General features: G+C 43.0%; 1 protein-coding gene across 1 annotated transcript in view; it reads right to left on the minus strand.

Annotated features, from left to right (window-relative positions):
* Positions 1-21,422, minus strand: part of Ush2a (usherin) — a 732,353-nt gene that overhangs the window by 289,089 nt on the left and 421,842 nt on the right. Inside the window, exons 36-37 of the mRNA XM_004626936.2 lie at positions 14,967-15,118; positions 9,549-9,711 (exon numbers count right to left, since the gene is read on the minus strand). Of these exons, the coding sequence (XP_004626993.1) occupies positions 9,549-9,711; positions 14,967-15,118 (315 nt within the window). The remainder of the gene's footprint in view (positions 1-9,548; positions 9,712-14,966; positions 15,119-21,422) is intronic.

Below are 21,422 nucleotides of genomic sequence, written 5' to 3' on the forward strand. Positions count from 1 at the left end.
CACGCAGGGCCCAGCGCGGGATTTGCATAGCCCGGCAGCTTCCTTGCCTCCGCAGACAGCGTCGAGTATATGCGGCTCATTATGTCAAGAAAATAACCAATTAGGTATCAGACACAAATTCAATAAGCTGCTGCGTGAGTGTTGAGAACAGATGAGTCCTTAAATAAGTTTGATAAATTAATGCTTAACTCCATTCTTGTGGAAGAATATGTCCTAATTGCACATTTCTATAGCTTTATTGGCCGTGACGTGATATACAATCAGAAGTGTCAATATGTTCCGTGTATTCCACAGCCCAACGTGTGGGGGCCAAACAGCTTGTGGCCCCTTCATAGTTCACTAGCAATTCAACACTGACTTAATCTAGATTAAAATCATTTCCTGTGTGCTTATATTTGAGAGCTTTTATCTTTCCAGGAATAGGTTAGAATTGGATGTAAAGAAAAGACAGTCATTTCTCGTTTTGGCATAAAAGACATTTGCTTGCCAAATGAGTACTCCAGACCTAAGACCATTTTTCTGTGGTCATCATTCCTAATGCTCTGGCACTGATTTACAAACAACATCAGAAGTGGCCTGGGCTGTTGTTTAGAATGACAAGGGCTTTGTACGATGATACAAATTTCTTTTATCTCCCATCACAATGCCAAACCGTGTGGTCACTAATTGCATCGTTTGACAAGTACACAAGTACAGTGTCCTAACCAGCCAGGCCTTGGAAAGCGTGGAAGAGTATCGCCTGCCGCTCCTCACGTTCCCCTGCCTTTTAGCGGCCAGACACTGAGTGCTTATCTTTAAAATGCAACAGAGCTGGATATTGTTGGACCTGCTGTTCTAAAAGCATGTGCCTGAGCAAGTGGTCCTAAAAAGAAGTGGCCCAGTGGCAAGTGTCATTCTGCTGCGGTAGGGAGCCAGCCAGATGTGACACGCCACTCCGTCACCCAGGAAACACACTTTGCAAGATCTCAGGCGAGCTCACCCCTGCTGCAGCAGCCTCTATCTCATTACGGGGAAATGAATTCAAATTGCTTGAAAAGAAGCTGCCTCTTTTCTTTTCCCGCGGACTGACAAGCGACTACAAAGTTCTCCAGCGGCATTGCAACTTACAAGCTGTACAGCATCGCAGGGACAATTCCCCCACCGGCAGCTGTCCCAGAGGGCAGCCTGTCAGATATATGGCCTGCACGCCCGGCAGCTCGGAGAGCACACATCTCCCTGCACACTAAAACACAGACGCCAGGGACTATAAAACAAAGCTGTGCCTTTCCTAACAGCGTTAGCCTGCCCACAGACTCCTTGGAAGTCTAAAGGCTTTCCACCTCGAATAATTTTCTTTCTGTTCCCAAGAAAATTAATGCATCCCTATCTTTCTTCTTGGAATTTTTATTAAACACAGTTTATTCTGGGGGTAAAAAAGGGAATCAGGGTGCATTCAAAGGTCTCTTGCTTTCTCTAGATAACCTTGAGAGATGGACTGCAATTTTTTTCGAGATTATGCAGAGATTTATAGTATTGGACTATGTTAATGCTCTGAAACACTCTCTCTGGTGACTTCTAGCCCTGGGACAAAGTGAGGTATTGAAGGTACTTAAAAATGTGACTTCCTGTGGTTTGCACTAAGCAGTGCTGTCCCACCTGTGCACTTTGGATGGATGGTCCAGATGGAGCTGAATGCCGAGAGGCAGACACTGGACACTGGTGTTGGAAGGAGAGGCAGGCTCCTGCCCCACACCCTGAGGATGGGGTTGCATGAAGCCAGTGTCTTTTGACTCCTCTTTCTCACTGGTGAGCCCTCCTAGGTCTCCATGCACCCCGCCTTCCAGTGTTCCCGGTACAGTGCCAACCTCTCCTCCCTTGTTCTTCAGTCTTCCCTCAACACCATCACTCTTCCTCTGTTATGGAGTTCCCTTCATTCTCTGCCCACTTGGGTTTAGTTTTCCTGCTTGTTTTCCTGTATCCTCCTCTGGGTTGTATCAGCAATTACTGGTGGAAGAAGTATAAGTAAGACTGAGGCCCAAGGACAGGTGCACAAGTCGCCAGCGTATGCCTGCACAATCATGAGCACTCACAAGCACATGTCCTCCTGTCCCCCGTCCACCGCTACTTCAGAGCTTCTGACTCACCCCATAATCTCTTGTTTTCGGTGTGATTACTCTCAGTTATTCTGCTTTGGAATCACCTGTTCTCACCAGTTTTTTTTTTTTTTTTTTTTTTTTTTGGTTTAACTGTTTATTTTTTTTTTTTTTTTTTTTTTTTAATTTGCTGAGGGATTATATATGCTGTAGGAAATGTGAAAATTCACTTTATAAAAAGGGGAAAAGGGGAGGAAAAGTCATTCCTAATGAAACCACACATCGGAAATGGGTCCTGCATTCCTTTTCACATTTCCTTGTTCTGTTTTTAAAAAGTCTTGGAAGCAAATCAGTTTTGTTGTAGTTGCTAATTCGCCCTCTGGCTCTCAAGAGCAAGGTAAGCCTATGATGAATGCCAACTCCGTGGCTCTTTCTTCCTGTTTTGTTTTTTCTTTTCACTCCACCTTCTCGAAGATGCATTCCCGGTCAGGCAGAGGTTTGCGTATCATCTGCATAGCTTCACTTCAGTAACTCCCTGGGTTCAGCACAAAGGATTTTCCGAGACCCGAGACCCGCGCAGCGACTGTTTTCCTTGTGCAACTGCATTGTAGAACCCTTTGTAATCGTACTGTAGACCCTTTTACTTTCCAGATGCAGAGTCACATGCATTTAGCTTCTTTTTTTCTCAATAATCCACATTTTCCCTTTTCCTAAGAAACACCTTTATTCTGTGCCACAATGTGGAAGAAGAGATTAGCAGAGAGGGGCATTTCAAGGCGAGCGCTAAACTGCGGTGCCGCTCTCTAGAGCAGGTGGGTGGAGGGCGCAGAAAGGACTGGGCAATCAGCGCCCCGGTGTGGTGCTCTGTCTTAGAAACCGAAACACGGAACAATGTGTCAGGTTATCAAGCCGCGCAGGTCACTTCCCAGTTCACTCAAAAAGCAGGTTGATAAAGAATCAAGTCACAGAAGCCGCTGCAATCACCAGTTGGGAAAAAGCAGGATGCCTTCCCCAGGACGTGGTGGTGCCTGCCAAGAATGGTGTCCTGTGAAGAACCCGGGAAGTTGGAGGGCCAAGGGGAGCGGTATTTGTAAGAAGCGTCCTGTGGGAACCCAAACTATGTTCTTTTTACATTTCTACAGCTATTTTCCATTTTAGTTCCTAATATTGGAGGGCTTTGTAACACCTGTAGATGAAAATATTTTTGAAGCTTTATAAAATCACATAAGCCTAAGTTCTCAGTGCTGCCTTTTTCACGTACCTGGATACATTAATAAGATTCACAGTTTTAAAACCAATCTCATGGAAGGCAATTTTCTGCCACTATGCTATAACTTATTTTAGTTTTTATTCCTGAACTTGAACATTTATTTTATTTTAAAAACTGCATATGAAGTATCCAAGGAGCTGTTATAAGCCCGTGTCCTCTAGTTCCAGTGGTGTGAAGGGGCCAAGGCTCTGAGCGCTATCTGCTCCTTGCTGGAGGTCGCTGCTCACCTGCACCTGGAAGGACGTGGCTGCTCCTGAGAGGCATGAACAGAGAGCCTGGGCTAGGGCAGCGAGTGGCACCTGTGTCCTCTAGGAAAGCTCCTCTTGTCATCGCCCAGTCTGCACACCTGAGGGGATGCATTGAGTCAGGTAGAGGCCCAGCGAACTAAGTGCATATGGTGACTTTTAGGGTAGACATTAGCACGTGGCAGAAAGTGTCTCCTCATCCATCTCACAGGTGGTTTCGATGATCTACTGATTTCTGTCATTTGTCTTATGTGTATTAGTTCTGTCATTCTCTCGCCAGGCTTAAGAACTCAAAGTATTATAATTTGTAATTAAAACAAAAAAGAAGGACTGATTTTCCCAAAGTTTCTCCCAAGTGTATCTGTGGTTTTGGGTTTCTTCATGGCCTCAAACACTTGTGATAGCTCAGTTGGCTCGTCTGTCTCATCCTTTCTGATTTCAAAGTCTAAGAGGCCCGAGGTCCTTGGGTCCAAGCTCTGATGGTGTTTTACACACCTCAGATTAGTTTTGTTAAAAGCTAGCAATCAACCTAAGTAATCAAGTTATTATTTTCTACCTGGTAAAATTTCTGTGTTTAAGAGAGAAGGAAAACACATCGAGTGACCAACAGAACACGTATATTGCTGCAGGTGGATGAAAAAAATTGTCTAATCGGCCAGTGTAAGCATTTGGAGATGTGGTTTTCTGAGGATGTGTATCTAAGAGCAAAGGCTGTGTATCATTGTTTAAAATATCTTTTAAGTTAATTATTAATACTAATTCTATAAATGCATGTTTAATAATTTATAACTATATAGAATTACCTAGAATTATGAAATATCAATAAACTTTACAAAAATGCTCAAAATCTATATGAAGAAAACTTTGAGCTCTTGAGAGAGATGCAGAAGACAAATAGAATAATTATGCTATTGATTAGAAAACCCAACATCCTAAAGGTATTAATTCCACCTAAACTACCTATAAAATTGTTTCCATGCTTACAAAAATATAATCAGGATTTCGGAGGGAATCTATAAACATTATTTCAAAGAAGAGAAGGGAGAATCAGTAAAGAAAAGTTAGATAAAATAAATGAGATAAGACCTAAAAGGCATTAAAATATACACATCTGCTAATTAAAATGCTATGTTGGGTAGGTAAAGGTGGAGAGTTATACAGTAAGTAGTTCAAGGTAGAAATTTAGCATCTTTTTAAGTCAGTGGAAAACAATATGGATTATTTAACACATGCTTTTGAAACAAAAAGTTATATTCTGGAAAAAAAAATAAAACTGATCCATATGTTATATAATACCTAAATATAAATTTTGAATGGATTGAATAAAGTGTTTTGTAGAGATGGATTCAAGAGCTTTAAAAACAATAACAAAGCTAAAATTTACTATTAATATTTCAGATTTTTCTCATCTATAAAGAGCTCCTTGGGCTGGGGAGATGGCTCAGTGGAATAAGCACTTCCCTAGCAAGTACAAGGGCCTGAGTTCAATCCTTGGTTCCACAAAAAAAATAAATAAATAAATAAAAAGAAAAAGAAAAAGAAAAAAAAAAGAGCTCCTAAAGCACAGCAAAAATACAGGCAAATAAAGAATTCACAGAAAAAAAAAACTGCAAGTAGACTTTAAGCAGATGCCAATGTGTTCAAACTAACTCCTATGAAGAGACACACACACTCGAGAGCCTGTGGGATCTTGGTTTTGGCACATCAACTCGGCAAAGCCGAGCCTGACAACACACCTGAGGAGGCTGTAGAGCTCCTCCTACCAGACCCAGACCTTCTTAGTCCTTTCCATGAAGCCCAATTGCTTGGCCTACGATGAAGTTTGGTGTTTTACAAAGTTACAAATCCACATTTTATTTGGCCTAGAAGCACACTGTAGGGAATTTACCACACTAATATATATGCTTGTCAGAGGTATGAAATGGCATAACTGTGTTATTTATTATGACATGCTTAGACAGAGCAAACTTGAATGTTCATTAATTAAGCTAGCAATGCTGTAAGTTATGTGGCTGAATAGTCTGAAGTTGTACAAAGAACAAGGAAGTTCTCTAGGACTGAAATTACTGAGTTAAAAGACATGGTGCAAAATCATCTGGACAGCTTGGTTTAATTTGTGTAAAACATGAATGTGAGCTAAAAGGACTATCAGAGTTTAATTACACTATCTATCTATCTATCTATCTATCTATCTATCAATGCTTTCTATAAAAACTAAGCACTCAAGTTTCCTCTTGGTTAGGCACTTTTAACTGCTTATTTTGCACTATCTGAATTGTGATTCATGGGAATATATAGTACTTGGGAAAAATAAGTAATTTTGAAGAAAAATCATACTGTGATCTGAGCTGCTCACTTGTTATGAAATCGGAAGTTGATCCTGTAGTGTGTTGTGCCGCAGGACTTCTTGTGTGGGAGTTTTCCAGGCAGCCCCGTGTCCTGCCCTACAGAACTGTGACCTGGCTGCAGGCACACTTGTTTTGAGCTAAGCGTGCTTCCTCTCCAATGAGTTTCTCTTTCTCATGAATTCCACCCACCACCTCTTCCCAGCCATCACAGGAAGGGATGAAGCGGTTGTTCATTATGTCAAGGAAATAACCAATTAGCCATTCGACAATTCAATAAGCTTTGTACGAACCTAGTGAACAGATGATATCTTAAATAAGTTTGATGAATTAATGTTTAATTCATTTCTTGCAGAGCCACACAGACCTCCTCACCCTCAGTGTAAATGTCACCCAGCTGCTGAAGGGTGACAGGACAAGACGATATTCGAAACCCTTTCACTTAAACATGGACCTGGGGCTTCAGTGACCCTCGCCAGAGGAGGTGAACTTCCTGGGGCCCATTCTGAGATGTTCCTTCTGCTTCCCACTTCATCCCCTTCCAACCCCAGAGTTGAACGCAGACGGCAAAACTCTTTAAGTCAAATCTTATAATTGCTTCCAATTTGTCTGTTTTGCTTTTGGCAATTAGCAAACTGAAATGTTATCATGAAGGAGTTCATCTCATTTATAAGACCAGGTTTTCCCTCCATTAAAATATGCAGACACTCTGTTCTCTATTACCAGCAGGAGATAAATGGCTGGTTTTCGTTGCTGAAGAATATATAATGGTTAAAAAGTCACTTTTTTCCTCCAGCTCTACATAAATCACAGAACTAGTCAATATTTAATAATGCTTGCCTTGGTCTGGAGTCCCTTGATCACCCCTGTCATGTGTAATAGCTCCCTCTCCGATACCTTTGACATAAAAGCCCAGCTTTACTGCAGTACTAACATGTAGAGGGTCATTACGGATCGACATTTACCTTAATCTGTGACTGCCAACCATGAACCGATAAATTCCAGCAGATTCCACTGGGAGAAATCAGTAAACTTCTCAGTGGAAAGAACTGAAGGAAAATTCTGCCGAGAACAGAATACATTTTCTACAAGGGCTCCTCTGCAAATGGGTTCTGACTTCTGAAAGTTCTCTGGCTGCACAGCTTTGCAACATTTAATACCATCTTGATGGTTTGAGAGACGGGATGACAACCAAAGATGACATGACTTAGAAGGCAAGCAGAAATTTTCTCTGCAGAAACAATGCAAGATTAAACACAAGGGGGAATATGGCTCTTGCATTATTCACCCAGCCGCCTTGGCGGAAATAGCCGGGCTGTCACGGGTCCGGCCTAAATGTTGCTGCTTTTTTCAAATCGATCATCACTCCTTCACCTCATAATCTTACAAGTGCTTCACAGCGGAATACATCAAAGCCCTGATTGCATAAAAAAGGGACATACCAATCTTGGAGAGGAGCAGTTTGACTCCAAAGTGCACACTCTGAGCTTGTTTGCCTGCTGACACAGTGTGCAAGGATGCATGCTCCTCTCAAGTTTCTGAAGCTCTGTGTCCCCCTTTTACACTTTGAGGATGGTTACACATAATGTAGAAAGCGACATTTCCAGTCTGAGGAACACCATCTCATTGTCAGCAGCATTGGGGGTTATGTCCATGACACTGTTTGCTACTAGATATGCACAGATTAATTTAACACAGAGAGGGGGCTGGGGATTTGGCTCAGCGGTAGAATGCTTGCCTAGCAAGCTGGAAGCCATGGGTTTGGTTCTCGGCACCAAAAACAAAAAATAAACCTCCCCTAAAAAACAATTCAACCAAAAAAATACAGTAAAATCAAAGAAGACCAAAAACTAACAAGGCAATTGCACACAACACCTTGGGGGCCAGCCAAATAGCTCAGCAGATTAAAGCACCTGCAAGCAGGAGCAGGGGCCTGGGGTTCAACCCCTGGGGCTACCATGCCAGCCCGACCCCAGGGGTGTGCTCAGACTGTGATTGAGACTGGGCGTGGTGGTGCATACCTGTAATCGCAGCTCTTGGCAGCTGTAAACAGGTGGATCACTAAGAGTCCAATCTAGTAGTGAGAACCTGAATACCCTGTAGGCCCATTGTTAAAATACAAAAAACAAAAGCAAAACAAAACAAAACAAAACAAAACAAAACAGAAGAATGTGAACATTATAGATGGCAAACATACAAAAAAGTAGAAGAAAATCAAGAGATTGGTGCAGGGAGGAAGGGAATGGAATGAGGATAAAAAAGCAATTGAGATGTGTTAGGGACAGGCACCAACTTGACACTAGGACGGTACACATTATGTACTGCACATATGCCCTAATAAACTAGAATGAAGAAATATTGAAAACACCACCTCTATAAATAGTATGACCACTTTGGGAAAGTCATAAAAGAAAACACTTCAAAGAAATGGAAGGCGTCTACAATCCATAGGCTTGCATCATCTTACTGTGGTAAAGAATTATTTAAATAAAGCACCATATTATCCCAGTGCCCAATTTGCGTAATTGGATGTTTTTGACAATTCTTTTAAGAAAATCATGACTAAACATGTGTGACCCACGTTAGGTAAATTTATTAGTACACACACCAGAATTACTAATTAAATTTAAAAACATTAAAATGACCTTCACAATTAGTCATTTAAGATGGGCTGCAGGACCGACCAAATAGCTCAGCGGATTAAAGCTCCTGCAAGCAGGCGCAGGGGTTGGGGGTTGGATCCCCAGGCCTGCTGTGCCGCCCCACTCCTGGGGCCAACTGAGACAGCTGTTGAGACTGGGCGTGGTGGCCCGCGCCTGTACTCTCATCATTTTGGAAGCTATAAACAGGAGAATCACTATAGAGAGTCCAATCTAGTAGTGAGACCCTGAACACCCATAGACGCTCCTCTAGAAAATACACACACACACGCACACACACACACACACACACACACACACAAAGATGGACTACAAAGCTAAAACTCAACACTTTGCAGGAATAGTACTCAGTATTGAATCATCTTTCCAGCTTGGTATTAAACTACAGAGCAACCTCCCATCACCAGCGGGGGAAACATCCAAAGACTCCCACGAATGTCTGAAACTGGTTTTCCCTCCACTTACAGACCTATGAGAAAGCTCAATTTATGAATTAGGCCCAGGGAGAGGCTGGCAGCTATAAGCAGTAATCAAATAGCACAATCATAACAATATGCTGCAGTGGAAGTTCTGTGGATGTGGCTGCTCTCACTCGGCAGTCTCCCACTTAGTAATTCAGTGGAACCTGTGGCGATGAAAAAGGCAGAAAGCCGATCTGTGGGTGAAGGACTGCAGCGCCCTACTCGCCCTGCCTCGACCTGCAGTCCACCAGAACCACCGGACGGGCTCGTTCCACCAGGCTGCTGCGTGCCCTCTAGCGATCCCGACCGAGGGGCAGCGCGCACAGGGCCTCCCCTCACTGCTGCTTGGGGACCACACGCTGAGAAACGTGCTTCCTCACTTAGCAGGGCAGGGAAAGTGGAGAGAAAATACAAGAATTAAAATCTGCGGCTAAGACTTCACCTGAAAATAAATTATTTTCTAATGTTAACGTTTTAAAGTTGCACACAGATTACCTGGGTCTGCATAGAAAATCCCAGTAACAAGGACGAAGTATGTCAACCGTCCGTTGGGGTGCAGCGGTGCGCTCCACCTCACGCGGGCTTCCCGGACGCCCTCTGCTCTGACAAACACATTTACCGTTCCTCGAGGAGGGGTTTCCAGCGTTCGATTTTCCACCTGTGAGTATAAAAAGATTTATTTTTGTTTGCAAATAAAATAAGTACATGCTTCGCTTTGAGCACATTTCTTCAAAGAATCTGCTTTCGCTGTGAAGTAAACTATTCTGACAGCGGCGTCTTGTCTGAATACCTCATTTTGTCAGCAGGATCAAAGCACACCTTGTGTTTTCTTCCTCCTGCTGTTAAGGCTCGGAATTGGAGCTCCTGACGGAGCCAGCTGCTTGCGATTTCCAGAAAATGTGGATCAGCTCGCCCTGGGATTGCACCTATTGTGGTGCATGACCACAGACTATTTTTAGGGTCACTTTAAAATAATTTCTATGTGATTGCAAAAGAGAAAAAATAGACGCAGTCTGTTTTCCTAAGAGCCTCATGGAAGGGAGAGCTTTGGGGCACTTATCAAAAAGCCCAATCAAGCATCGTGATTCACACTTTTTTCTGAACTGTATTGCTCTCAGGTGTAGAGACGGTGCTGCGCCAAGGGGAAGAAATGAACGCGCCTGAGCGGCTGGAGCCACAGGCTCCACCACCGCAGAAGCCAATGTGGGGCTAATCAGCCTGCACAAAAATCTGTGAAAGATGAACTGCTGCAAAATACAAAATAATCCGGGGCTCGGGTGATTTCAATAGCTAAATAAGAGAAATGACCGAGAGACCAGATTGAGCTGGCAAGAGGTTAGAGAAGCAGGTTAGATTGTTTATTATCTTTTTTTTTTTTTTTTTTTTTTGTCGGTGGAACTGGGGATTGAACTTGGGCCCTTGTGCTTGCCAGGGAACAGTTGCCAGGTTGATTTTTCAATTCTTTTGTCAGTTTTTTTTTTTTTTTTTTTTTTTTTTTTTTTTTGTCGCTGGCTTAAGCCTGGTAGCTAATCACTATAAAGTCTGAAGCATCACTTATAAATATCTGACATTTTACAATCTATGGAAGATTTTGATAATTCTGACCTTATGATTAAAGTACAGGAAGGCTCAGGCCTCAGAAGGAGGTGATCAGGCACGAAACCCTTAGGCAGGCAAATATTCTCAATTATGAAGGCTTTATTTGTTAAGGTGAATATGCTTTCCCAATTATGAAAATAAATGTGAAAAAGACAGAGTGTTAATTTTTAATAAGTCCGAGGTCACAAGATGTTTTATTTTAATCAGAGAAAGGCTACAGGGTTCTTGAGAGCTTTAATTCCTATTCTTTTTTTTTTTTTTTAGTTTAATAGCTATGTACAAAAAGTGATAAAAGAAACTAGGTTTGAAAAATTGCCATTTGTCATTTTAATATTTCATAACAATGCAGCTAGTTTCATTATTTCTATGTGCGTAGTTCAAAGTATTGTATAGAAAACTATTTTAAAAGGCTCCAAATAAGAGACTCAAAAAGTTGATTAAGGGCAATTCTAGGTAATTATATTATTATCCTCAAATACCTGACTAATTCAAAATAAATATTTTTTTAAATTTCCTTAAGTATTTGCGTAAATACTCCAGCTTTTAATATACATTAAACTTAGCCATTGTGCCACTCTGTTCTGACCAAGTTTTTTTTTACCTTTTTATTTCTCTGTTTTGCCTTAAAGATAGTCTTAAGGAGAAGACTCTTGGGAAGGTGAATCCTGCCTGTCTTTGACCTGCAAACCTCCTCTGATGCAGCACGTTAGTGAACACACATATAAATATTAAAATTTTCATCCTTACTAAGTCTCTTATAATGTACCACAACCTCAAGTGTAAATAATATTTCATTTAACTTTTTACTTCCATCCCTTTCCGGGTGGCCCTTCGTAACAGTGGGGAGACATGAGGCTTAGAAAAACAAGATTGTTTCTCCAGGAGGTCCAGGGGGGAAACAGAGCTAGGGCAGCTCTTCATGAGGAATTTTCTTGACCATAGCATCAACTGCCATTAAGATGTAGCTGCCTTAGATAACAGATTGATTTGCTTCTTTGCAAGACCGTGAAAACATAAAGCACATGTGTGTGCCCGTGGGTGTGAGGCGCATCTATGTGCATGCGTATAATCCCCAAGAATACACCAGCGCACACAGCGGTGACCTGCAGCTTTGCACCGCACTCCTCAGAGGAGCCCTGGAGAGTGGATCCCATGCGTGCGCCCAGGTCAGACACAGCTGCAAAGCCTCGGCCTCAGACGCCACTAGCTGTCCAATGCTGGCTGAGTCAGAGTGGCCTACAGAGAAACTCACTGAGTGTCATTACGGAAACACAAAGCATGAGAAGTTTCTCCCTGATGTAACTGAAAACAGGGAAAGCCTTTCAAGACGTGCTACACTCGTTTTTTCATTGTTTCAAACATGTATAAAATCCTCACTAAGGCATTTAATTTGATGACGCTTATTAGCCTCTTTAGGACCTGAAGGCACCCAACTGAGCTTCTTCCAGAGTTGAATGTGTTGCTTCAGTGGATGAGGACCACGGAGACTCCAGGGACATTGGATGGTGCAGGGCAACTCTCCCTGTGCACCACGGGTGGCCCGCTCTGGGCATCCCGGGAAAAGAAAATCTAATGTACTAACAGCACTAACATGGTATGAATGGAGGTTTTGTATGTCCACTTTAATGTTTAAAATATTGTTTTAAAAGCTCTTTTCCCTTTTCCCTGCTTTTTCTATTATATGAGCACCTTGCTAACTTTAAGGGTGAACTGTACCACCAATCTGGAGCAGATTTATCATTAAGAAAAGCAAAAACTATTCTCCTCCATGCATGGAAAGCAATGGCACTAAGTATGTAAAAAAAAATTATAACAATCAGGATTCTCTTTCTAAAGAGAAAAAAAATCATTCAAGAATGTTGTTTGGTGAACAAAAATAAGGTCTCCAAAATCTATAGTTTTATTTTTGCTAGAAAAGAACTTAAGAACAGAAACGATAAAATGCGAAGGGAAGTGAAATCTCTCATTTAAAATGGTGAGGCACTGGACTTCAAATAAAGCCCATCTTTAAGGGCTGTGCATATCCCACGGCTAGATTGGCTGAGTCTTTTTGTGTATCGTGTTCTGATTTAATGGTAAGGAAATCTGACTCTTAGGATGGATGCACAGATTTCTTAAATCATTAAGGGCACATTAAAAAGGATCATCAAAATTGGAGCCAAATATCCTTTCTGATTGTGCAGCTATCCAGGACTGTTTAAAGTACTCTGATATATCATTTCTTAAGGACATATAGAACATACTGCAATTGGCACAAAATAGTTCAGGAGCCAACTGAAGACCGTGGGTTTCAACTTGTTGGCAGTACATAGTTGACTCCTTTTAAATGGGGATATTGTTGTTCCCTCCTGGTAGGTAAAGATGGATCATTGATAGGGAGAAGCATTTGCATCCTGAGTACAGGATAAAGAAAAGTGGCAAGGAGAGAAATCACCCAGTGCCTTAAATCAGGATGGTGTCTAAGGATGAGGGTGGGGCACAGTAGGTTCTAACCGCCCAGGGCTGTTTTCCCCCTTCTCACGGGCACTGCAGCACTTGATTTCATAAGGCTAGCATCACCTACTATCTGCACGGATCAGTCACTGTGTCCTCTTTGTTCAAAGTTGCCGGCATGTTTACATTTTGGGAAAGTGTACGTGTCGAGCCCACGTCAAGTGGACTCCGCGCCTTTCCCTTGCTCTCTTGAATGGAGACATGCAGCTGGCCTGCTGCCATCCCTGCTTTTAAGGGTGAGATCGTCCGAGGTCTGGCTATAAAATGCTTAATGGCAATAAAGAGTGTAGCCCAGTTCCACCGATAGATGATGTGAGCTGCTTGGAAAGCAACCAATCTCTGAAATGAGATGAAAAGCCTGATTGAAAAAAGGAAGCGGAAACTAAACCACGGGGCTGTTTTTCAAGGTAATATTTCTATAATACACTCAATGAAGACAGAGTACATTAAAATGATAGAGAATTAGCAAACATTGCCAAAAACTAAAACTAATGAGCATTTCCCCTAAGAGAAGCTAAATCTAATTAATTAAGAAAGATGAACAAAAGTATAGTGTACTGTGTTGCCACTGAAGTGTGTCATGCTAGTCTACTAGTGGACACACTATTAATTGATTTTAAAAATTATATTAGAAATAAAAAGCATGACCTCGTCAACTTTTTAGCTGGCCATGAAATATTACAGATTTCTGGAATTTGGGAGCCAAAAGTTGATGTTGGTATAATTTTCAATGCTATTCTTTTTTTTTTTTTTTAATAATGGTTTCTCCTTTTTCTATTTGTAACAGAACACATTCTAGGCTGTATTTCAATATATTTTTATTATGTATTTCTTTATTTTCTTTTGCGGAACCAGGGATTGAAATCAGGCCCTTGCACTTGCCAGGGAAGTACTTATTCCACTGAGCCATCTCCCTGGCCCCTAAATATTTTTAAATAAGAGCACATGTCTGGGGCTGGAGAGATAGCTTGGTGGTCTAAGCACATGCCTGGTAAGTGCAAGGACCCAAGTTCAACCCCCATTACCCTGTGCCCAGAATCCCAGGCATGCCACATCGGTCCCAAAACTGGATGAGGTGGTGCATACCTGTAATCCCAGTGCTGAGGAGGCTGACACAGGAGTATCACTAAACAACTGAACTGTGTAGAAAGACCCTGTATCATATAAATATATGAGTAAAAAAAATAAAAAAATAGAGCTGATGTCTGAATGTGGTCTGGCTGAGGTATAAATACAGGCTCATGCTGATCGTTGTGCCTACGAGAGATCTCTCTCTCTATCTAGTCCATTGTTTTATTGGCCTGATTTTTTTTTTTTTTTGCCCTGAACTTTAAATACTGTTCTTAAGAAGCTATAGCATGTTCATAAAATAAAAATGCTTTATTCTGAGATGAAGTAAACTCAGCCTTTTCACTGATAAACACACGTGTTGAGGAGCAGTGTTCCCACAGTGTTGTGCCAGTTATAGGATTTCAATTTTCACTTTTTAATCATAAATTTACTTAACTGTTAAGCCACTACTGAGCAGATCCAGTATCTGTTGCTTATGTTGCTAAATTAGACCCAAATCTCCTATGTATCTGTTAAACCAGTCAGCTTACCTTTCCTTCTATAAGATGTGTATTCTGTTCCTCTGTAGACCTGTGCGACATTGTGATTGTATGTTGAACATAAAATCTCAGTTTCTCTTAGCAGGAGTTTTATAAAAAGAGAGACTTCTCATGGCATTTGAAAGAGTGAGTCCCAGCCACTCACTTCTCTCTGGACCCCCAGTGCCGTGTGACCCGACAGATGCACAAGGGTGCAAACCCAGGTACTCACCGGGGGGCCCAGAGCGCAGCCCTTGACCGTGCAAGCCTGGAGTCGGAAGGAGTGCAGGCTCCCGGGAGCCAGCCCGTGGGTGTAGCAGCGGAGCTCTGAGGAATTGTGAATTAACACACCATCCAGATACAGCCCGTGGCTCGTGATAACGCCTGCAAAGGGAAGCATTGGCTTTCAGCACAACCACAACGGTAGTGAGGATGACCGTAGTGAAAGAAGATCTTCTTGCTGTCCATTTCACATGCTGTGGAATCACAGCCTCACGGTGTTTTGTACTGCCCCTCCCCTGAGCCCGGCTCCCTCCCAAGGATAAAGCTGGGTTTGCCCTTGAACATCAAATTGTTAAGCTAATTAGCCTGGAGGCAGAAACAGAACCCAATAGTTGCAGGAAGCCTCTTCTTGCTGCCTCACGCTTACTGCTGCCATTTGCATTCTGGGTTGAAGATGAATAAACAGAGTACATTTGTAATTTTTATTGCTTTCTAAAAGATACTCTCTGTAGATATAAAGTAAAATGACCCTATTTGTTACTGCATCATATATTACCCAGGATATCCTGGCTCTGTGCTAAGCCTGTCACGTACGCTGCTCTTCCAAATCCTCTCTAAACAGACTTCTTCTCAGAGATGCTGTATTATGTTCACTCTTTTATACTCAAGGAGACTCGGGATCCTGCTGGCTGTCACACAGCGTCCAAGGACTCAAGTCAGGATTTGCATCCAGGATGTTTGATTCCAACCTCATATTCTCAACAGTGAAATTAAATCACTGAGATGTTCAGCTTCACACTCATCCTACAAGAGTGGGTGAGTGAATCTAGGACTGGATGGATTTGATGATCAACTAAGAGATAGCTCAGAAGGAAAGGCAGGTGTACTTTCAGGAGATCCACCAGCAGAAGCATGAGAGATTGAAAATGGCTATTCAATAGAAATACTTTATTTACACAACAAACTTATTTTCATGAAGAGAGTGTCAGCTTGACCAGCTCTCCAGCCCCTAGAAATACACAATCCACATGTGGTCTAGATAGTACCCTGCAGGAAATACCACCAAATCCATGTTCACTGAGAACTGCTTCCAAAGGACAACTGATTTCACAGGGACTCCCTGAGCATGTTCTGGAGGAATTTTCTTAGTGTTTTCTTGGTCACAAAGCCTCCTGGGGACAGAGTTGGGTGTATGTCTCCCCTGGATATCACGTGCCTGTATCACAGACTTCACCCATCCTTCGCATTCAGAGTATTCTCTTGTCTTGCCTAATTACTCGAGTTCCCCAGTGGACTACGGGGACCCCAAGACAGTCATGGGCTTGCTTACCTGTGTATTTTTTTTTTAGAACAAATCTCTCTATTTATTGAACTATGAGAATGCAGCTGTATATCTATCCTATTTTGAATATACAGATACAAAATGGTCATTCATTTGTATCCCCCTTTATTGTTTAGTTTTGTCAGAGAAGGTTATTCCATTGTCATTTAGATATTGTAGGTGCATGAATTCAGCAAAATATTTCAATATAGTCCAGTAGTCCATAATAGTAGTGGATTTTCCATAAGACTGGCAATATCAGAAGTTGTTGACTTGAGCTCAGCATATCCACATGGCTTTACTTTTTATACTTCATTTTTGTACTTTTCTGCTGGATGGTTAAGACCAAGATAAAGCAAGACCTATATAACCAGAAATGTAACTTTCATATATGACCAGGTCAACCAAATCCCCTCACCTGTGTATTTCTAAAGCTTAGCATCATGTCCAAGAAGCAGCAGGCACCTAGCAAACACTGAAGGAGCCAAGTAGTGAACACACAGCACAGCAAGATGTCAGCATCCAATATGGAGCGATCACTTACAGCTTTTGGAGAAAGAGGTTACATGGGAAGATAGCTTAAAAAGACAGCGCTGAAGTCTAGCTCATAAGGGGGCTAAATAAGTCTAGAGCCAACTCACAGTCATTGAGGGAGTTCCCTGATAGCTGGCTTGGGAGGCCTGATTTTCAATGCTGTGGACACAAAGATTTGGCCTTGTAAATGTCTTCAGAATAGATCCAATGTGCAGGAATGAAGTTATTAGGGAGCCATGGTCCCAGGAGCACTGTTTCCACGTATTCTTCTCTCCTCCCAGCGACATGCCCCCCTGTAGACCTGCTCAGAGAGACTTTGTCTGGGAACTGACCGCATGGTGTGCGTACTGTCTGGAGATCCCTCCCCACATTGCTTTGGATTGAGAAGTCCATTTGGAGCGCAGGAACAGGCCAGTGAGCCAGCATCTGAGGAAACTATGTCTCCTCTTGTAGTTGCCCTAAGCAAGCCACAGTCTAGCAGGTGGCTGCAGGAGCAGCTTACAGATTTCAGCACTGGGCCAGTTCTTTGACAGCACTGTGATGTCGGGTTACCACAGGATGCAGCGTTGACTTTGAACTAGGGACCTTTCTTAGCAGTACCGGATGGAGACTGAACTCAGAGCTTCTGCACTAAGCTACATCCCCAGCACTTTTCATTTTATTTTTAAATTTTGAGCCAGGGTGTTGCTAAGTCACTAAATTGCCCAGACTGAGCTCAATCTTATGCTCCTCCTGCCTCAGCCTCCTAGAATTCTGGGATTACAGTTACGTGCTACCATACCTGGCTTGGAAACCAATATTAGACGCTGGGTTTCCTATAGGAAGGAAACATGGAATGGAAAGCAAGGGCAAGAACGCAGTGTGTTTCCTCTCACTGTTTCACTTAATCCCCTACACAGAATATGTCTGCTTCTCATACACACAGAGAGCAATGCAGGAAGAAGGGTTGGATTGGAATCTGCGGCTATGACGGGGCCATTTAGGAAGCTCATTTAACTACTGCAATAGATGATAGCTCAGTGGATTAAGGCACCTGCTAAGGCAGACACAGGGGCCAGGGGTTTGATCCCTGCCTACTGTGTTGGCCCAGCCCTTGGGGTGCACTGAGATGGGGATTAAGACTGGACATAGTGGTGCACATTTGTAATCCCAGTGCTTGGGAGGCTGAAAAACAGGAGAATCACTAAGACTCTGATCTGTGTAGTGAGATCCTGTAGACCCTGTACTAAATACATAAAAAAGGTCCTGAATGGGAGGAGAGACAGGCTTCCCCTGTATGCTGGCATTTACTCTAAAGGACGTCTCTCCATAGGGCCAGCTCTGACAGTATAAGCATTAACAGTCTACTGTAGCCAGGAAAGGAAGGACACATGTCTTTGCTTGTGAATGTCAGCGGTCCTGGCCAGGGAAGGTGTTCCAAATGATGAGTTCTTGGCTGAGAGGAAAAGAACTAACCAGCATCAACAACACTCTTAGCACCCGCTAGCTGAGCAAGAGCGTAGATGCTACCGTGTCTCATTTCTTGCGCATTAAACAGAGATAGCTGTGTGACAGCCGATTCTCCTTCCTCCTTTACCCTGTCGATTTACATGTGGCTGAGTTTTTCAGCTGCAGAAGGGCTGTGTGTGAGCTGCGATGGAGCCCACGTGTCCCAGATCTGAGTGCAGGGAGCAGGATCGCGGTGGGCAGACGGAAGCACGGCGGGCTGCCGGGGGTCGTGCGAAGGAGAGGGGCGGGCAGAGGCTCCACAGCTCAGCCCCTTCTTCCCCTGACTTTCCAGCTCCACAGCTACATTGAGTCTGCTCCGCTCTGCTTAGCGTTTCTGGCTGTTCCCTTGTTGGCTTTCTATTGGGTTTTGGAGTTGGAGGAACCCCAGGACAGAAGCCAAAGGGCGCACAAGGTCTGGGTCGCAGGTCCAAAACCTCAGCCGGGTGTTGGCTGCTGCTGCAGTGGAGAGGCCGAGCGGAGCACTGCAGCCCCAGCACCAGGCATCAGCATCCCCGCATGCTGCCGCCGCCCTGGAACGCTGTCCGACCTGGTGGCTCGGAGGGGCACAGCTTGCCAAGGCGCACGGAGCAGCAGCCAAAGCTCCCCGCCAGGCGCCCCACTCCGTGCGTGCGTGCTGGCCACCCGGTCTTCTTCGTTCTCTCTCCTTTTCACCCCTTGGACTCAATGATTCGCATAAATGTCCAGCTCACCGAGTTGGGCGCTGGCTTACTTCTGGGCTCAATCCTCGGTACTCCACCAAATCTTTCCACTTCCAACTCTCTATATAAAACATCCCATTTTACATACCCAGCTCACTCTCTTTTAGACCAATTTGCTCTTGCTCTTAGTACCATCTTAGAATTTAAGATTTTGGGGTGAAAGTTAATCCATTTAATAAAGCTATTGCTTTGATCTATTTCCCTTTTTTAGGACAAGTTTTATGTTTTATCTTCCTATTTATTTGACTATCAGATGATTGAGGAAACTCTATTTTACTCTGAAGTACCCAAGGCTCTAAAAGATACCATGGCTGCCACAAACCCCTGCCCAAAGTGCTTGACTTAATGCTGTTTCATACTCAACATACAAAAGCACAAATGAGTTGAAACTATGAGATGGAAGTCACACAGTGAAAAGTCAACTCAAACACAGCACACTGAAAAGAAACAAAAATAGGTATTATCACAGCCACAAGAGTAACAGAACTTATTCAGTGCCTAGTACTCTGCGAGTCATTTAATCTTGCTCCCTGCCTGCCAAAAAAAAAAATCTTACATGCAAATAGTGTGTTGCAAAAACTGTGAAAGGATTTGTGAGATTCCTGAAATGCTCTCTACTTGACCTGCTTCTCAATGGAAACAGAGACAGCCAATCAATATTTCCCTTTTTTCACCTAACTGGAGAACTGAGATTTCCTTTTATGCTGGGATTATGTGCATAATATCTCACGCACCCGATAGATTGGGAAATGAGATATTTTCTAGAAGTTCATTTTTGTTATAACTCAGTCTCATCCCTTAAGTGCAAACTGAACAGCTCTGCATTTACTTTTCCAGTGCTGTATCAGCCCGCAGTGACAGCCTCTCTGAGGTGCCTTTTTTATACCTGACTCCAGCGAGTGAACCCCTAGCAACTGTGCCAAGAAGCCAGGTAACCATGACACCTGGGATGAGCGACGGGAACCAGGAGACAGTTCCTGAGAGAAGGGCCTGGAGTGAGAAGAGGCATGGTAGACAGGCCAAGAGGGAAGAGAGGTTTGACAGGTAATTCACATGTTGAGAAACTTTTTAATAATCATGATACAATTGAGAGCTGGGTGAGACTAAAGTCCAAGTTAGTGTGGACACACACACACACACACACACACACACACCAGAGCTGCCTTGTGTGCTATAGCAAATATTTGACAGTGTATGTAGACAAAGGATGAACTATAGGACCACACTGCAGAACCAGTGTAATGTCCACTAGACAAATAAGTCTTCCTTCTACGTCTTCCTGACATTTCCCTGCACCCCGCCCACAGCCCACGCCATTACTGAATGCTGTGCCCTTTACACTTCAAGCTGGTTGCTACCCTCTCATTTGCATGGTCACCTGGTTCATTCTGGTTTCATCTTGTACTTGAAGATGGTGGCCAGCCGGGTAACATGGTATGTTACATGCTCATACAACTCCCTCTTTATTAGACACAGAAAGACAGGCTGCAAAATTCCTTTTGATCAGGCCACGTATAATCAGTGGCCGATGCAGCTGTGGCCAAGTACAAAAACAGGAAAGTAGCTCGCTCTACAATGGGAAGTTGGGTTGGAGCTAAAAGGGTCCATGAGACTGGTCCTTCTGGGTGCTCTGCCTTTGGCTCCGGTCTTATCCTCCTACCTCCTGATCTCAAAGCCAGGCCACTGCTGGATGCCATGTGGCTGAGGGCTGGTACCCAGCAGCACCCTGCAAAAAGACCCCGAGACAAACCTGGGCACTTCCTCCAATCCGTCTTGGACAAGGCCACCATCAACTATGAAATCTTAAACCAAAAACAGTCAGACTTCCATACACAGACAGGAACAGGGATCAATCAAAAAGAACGTTGTGTTTCTTATCATCGTATATGGCCTGATTTCTTAGCTGTGGTTTTACTGGCAGACTTTTTGAAAAGTCAGTAAAGTAGGTAGCACTGTATAATTCAGTTCAAAATGTCGATCCAGTAGATGAGTCCAAAATGTTTATTGACAAAAAATTTAATTTCATTGACCTCAAATACAGAAACTAAGTTTATGTATTTCTGCCTTTCTGTGTCTAACACAGAGTGAGTTGTACGGGAGCATAACACACCCTGCCACCCGTCTGGCCACCATCTTCAAGTATGAGATGAAACAAGAATAAACCAGGTGATCATGCAAACTAGAGGAGAACAACCAGTTTGAAATATAATATGTTTAATAAACTAAGTTGATTAAAACATAAGTATATATAATGTAGTAGGCTTTGTAAACCAAAGCCTCAGGCAATGCCGTCCATCTTTAGGCATACAGGAGCTTTGGGGAGTGTAAAAGTCTAAATTCTTGAAATACCATGTAAGTGCTTTTTAAATTATAGAAAACTTAAAACAATGATTCCAATGCTCCT

The sequence above is a fragment of the Octodon degus genome, unplaced genomic scaffold (assembly GCF_000260255.1).
Source record: "Octodon degus isolate 3935 unplaced genomic scaffold, OctDeg1.0 scaffold00017, whole genome shotgun sequence".
NCBI classification, from domain to species: domain Eukaryota; kingdom Metazoa; phylum Chordata; class Mammalia; order Rodentia; family Octodontidae; genus Octodon; species Octodon degus.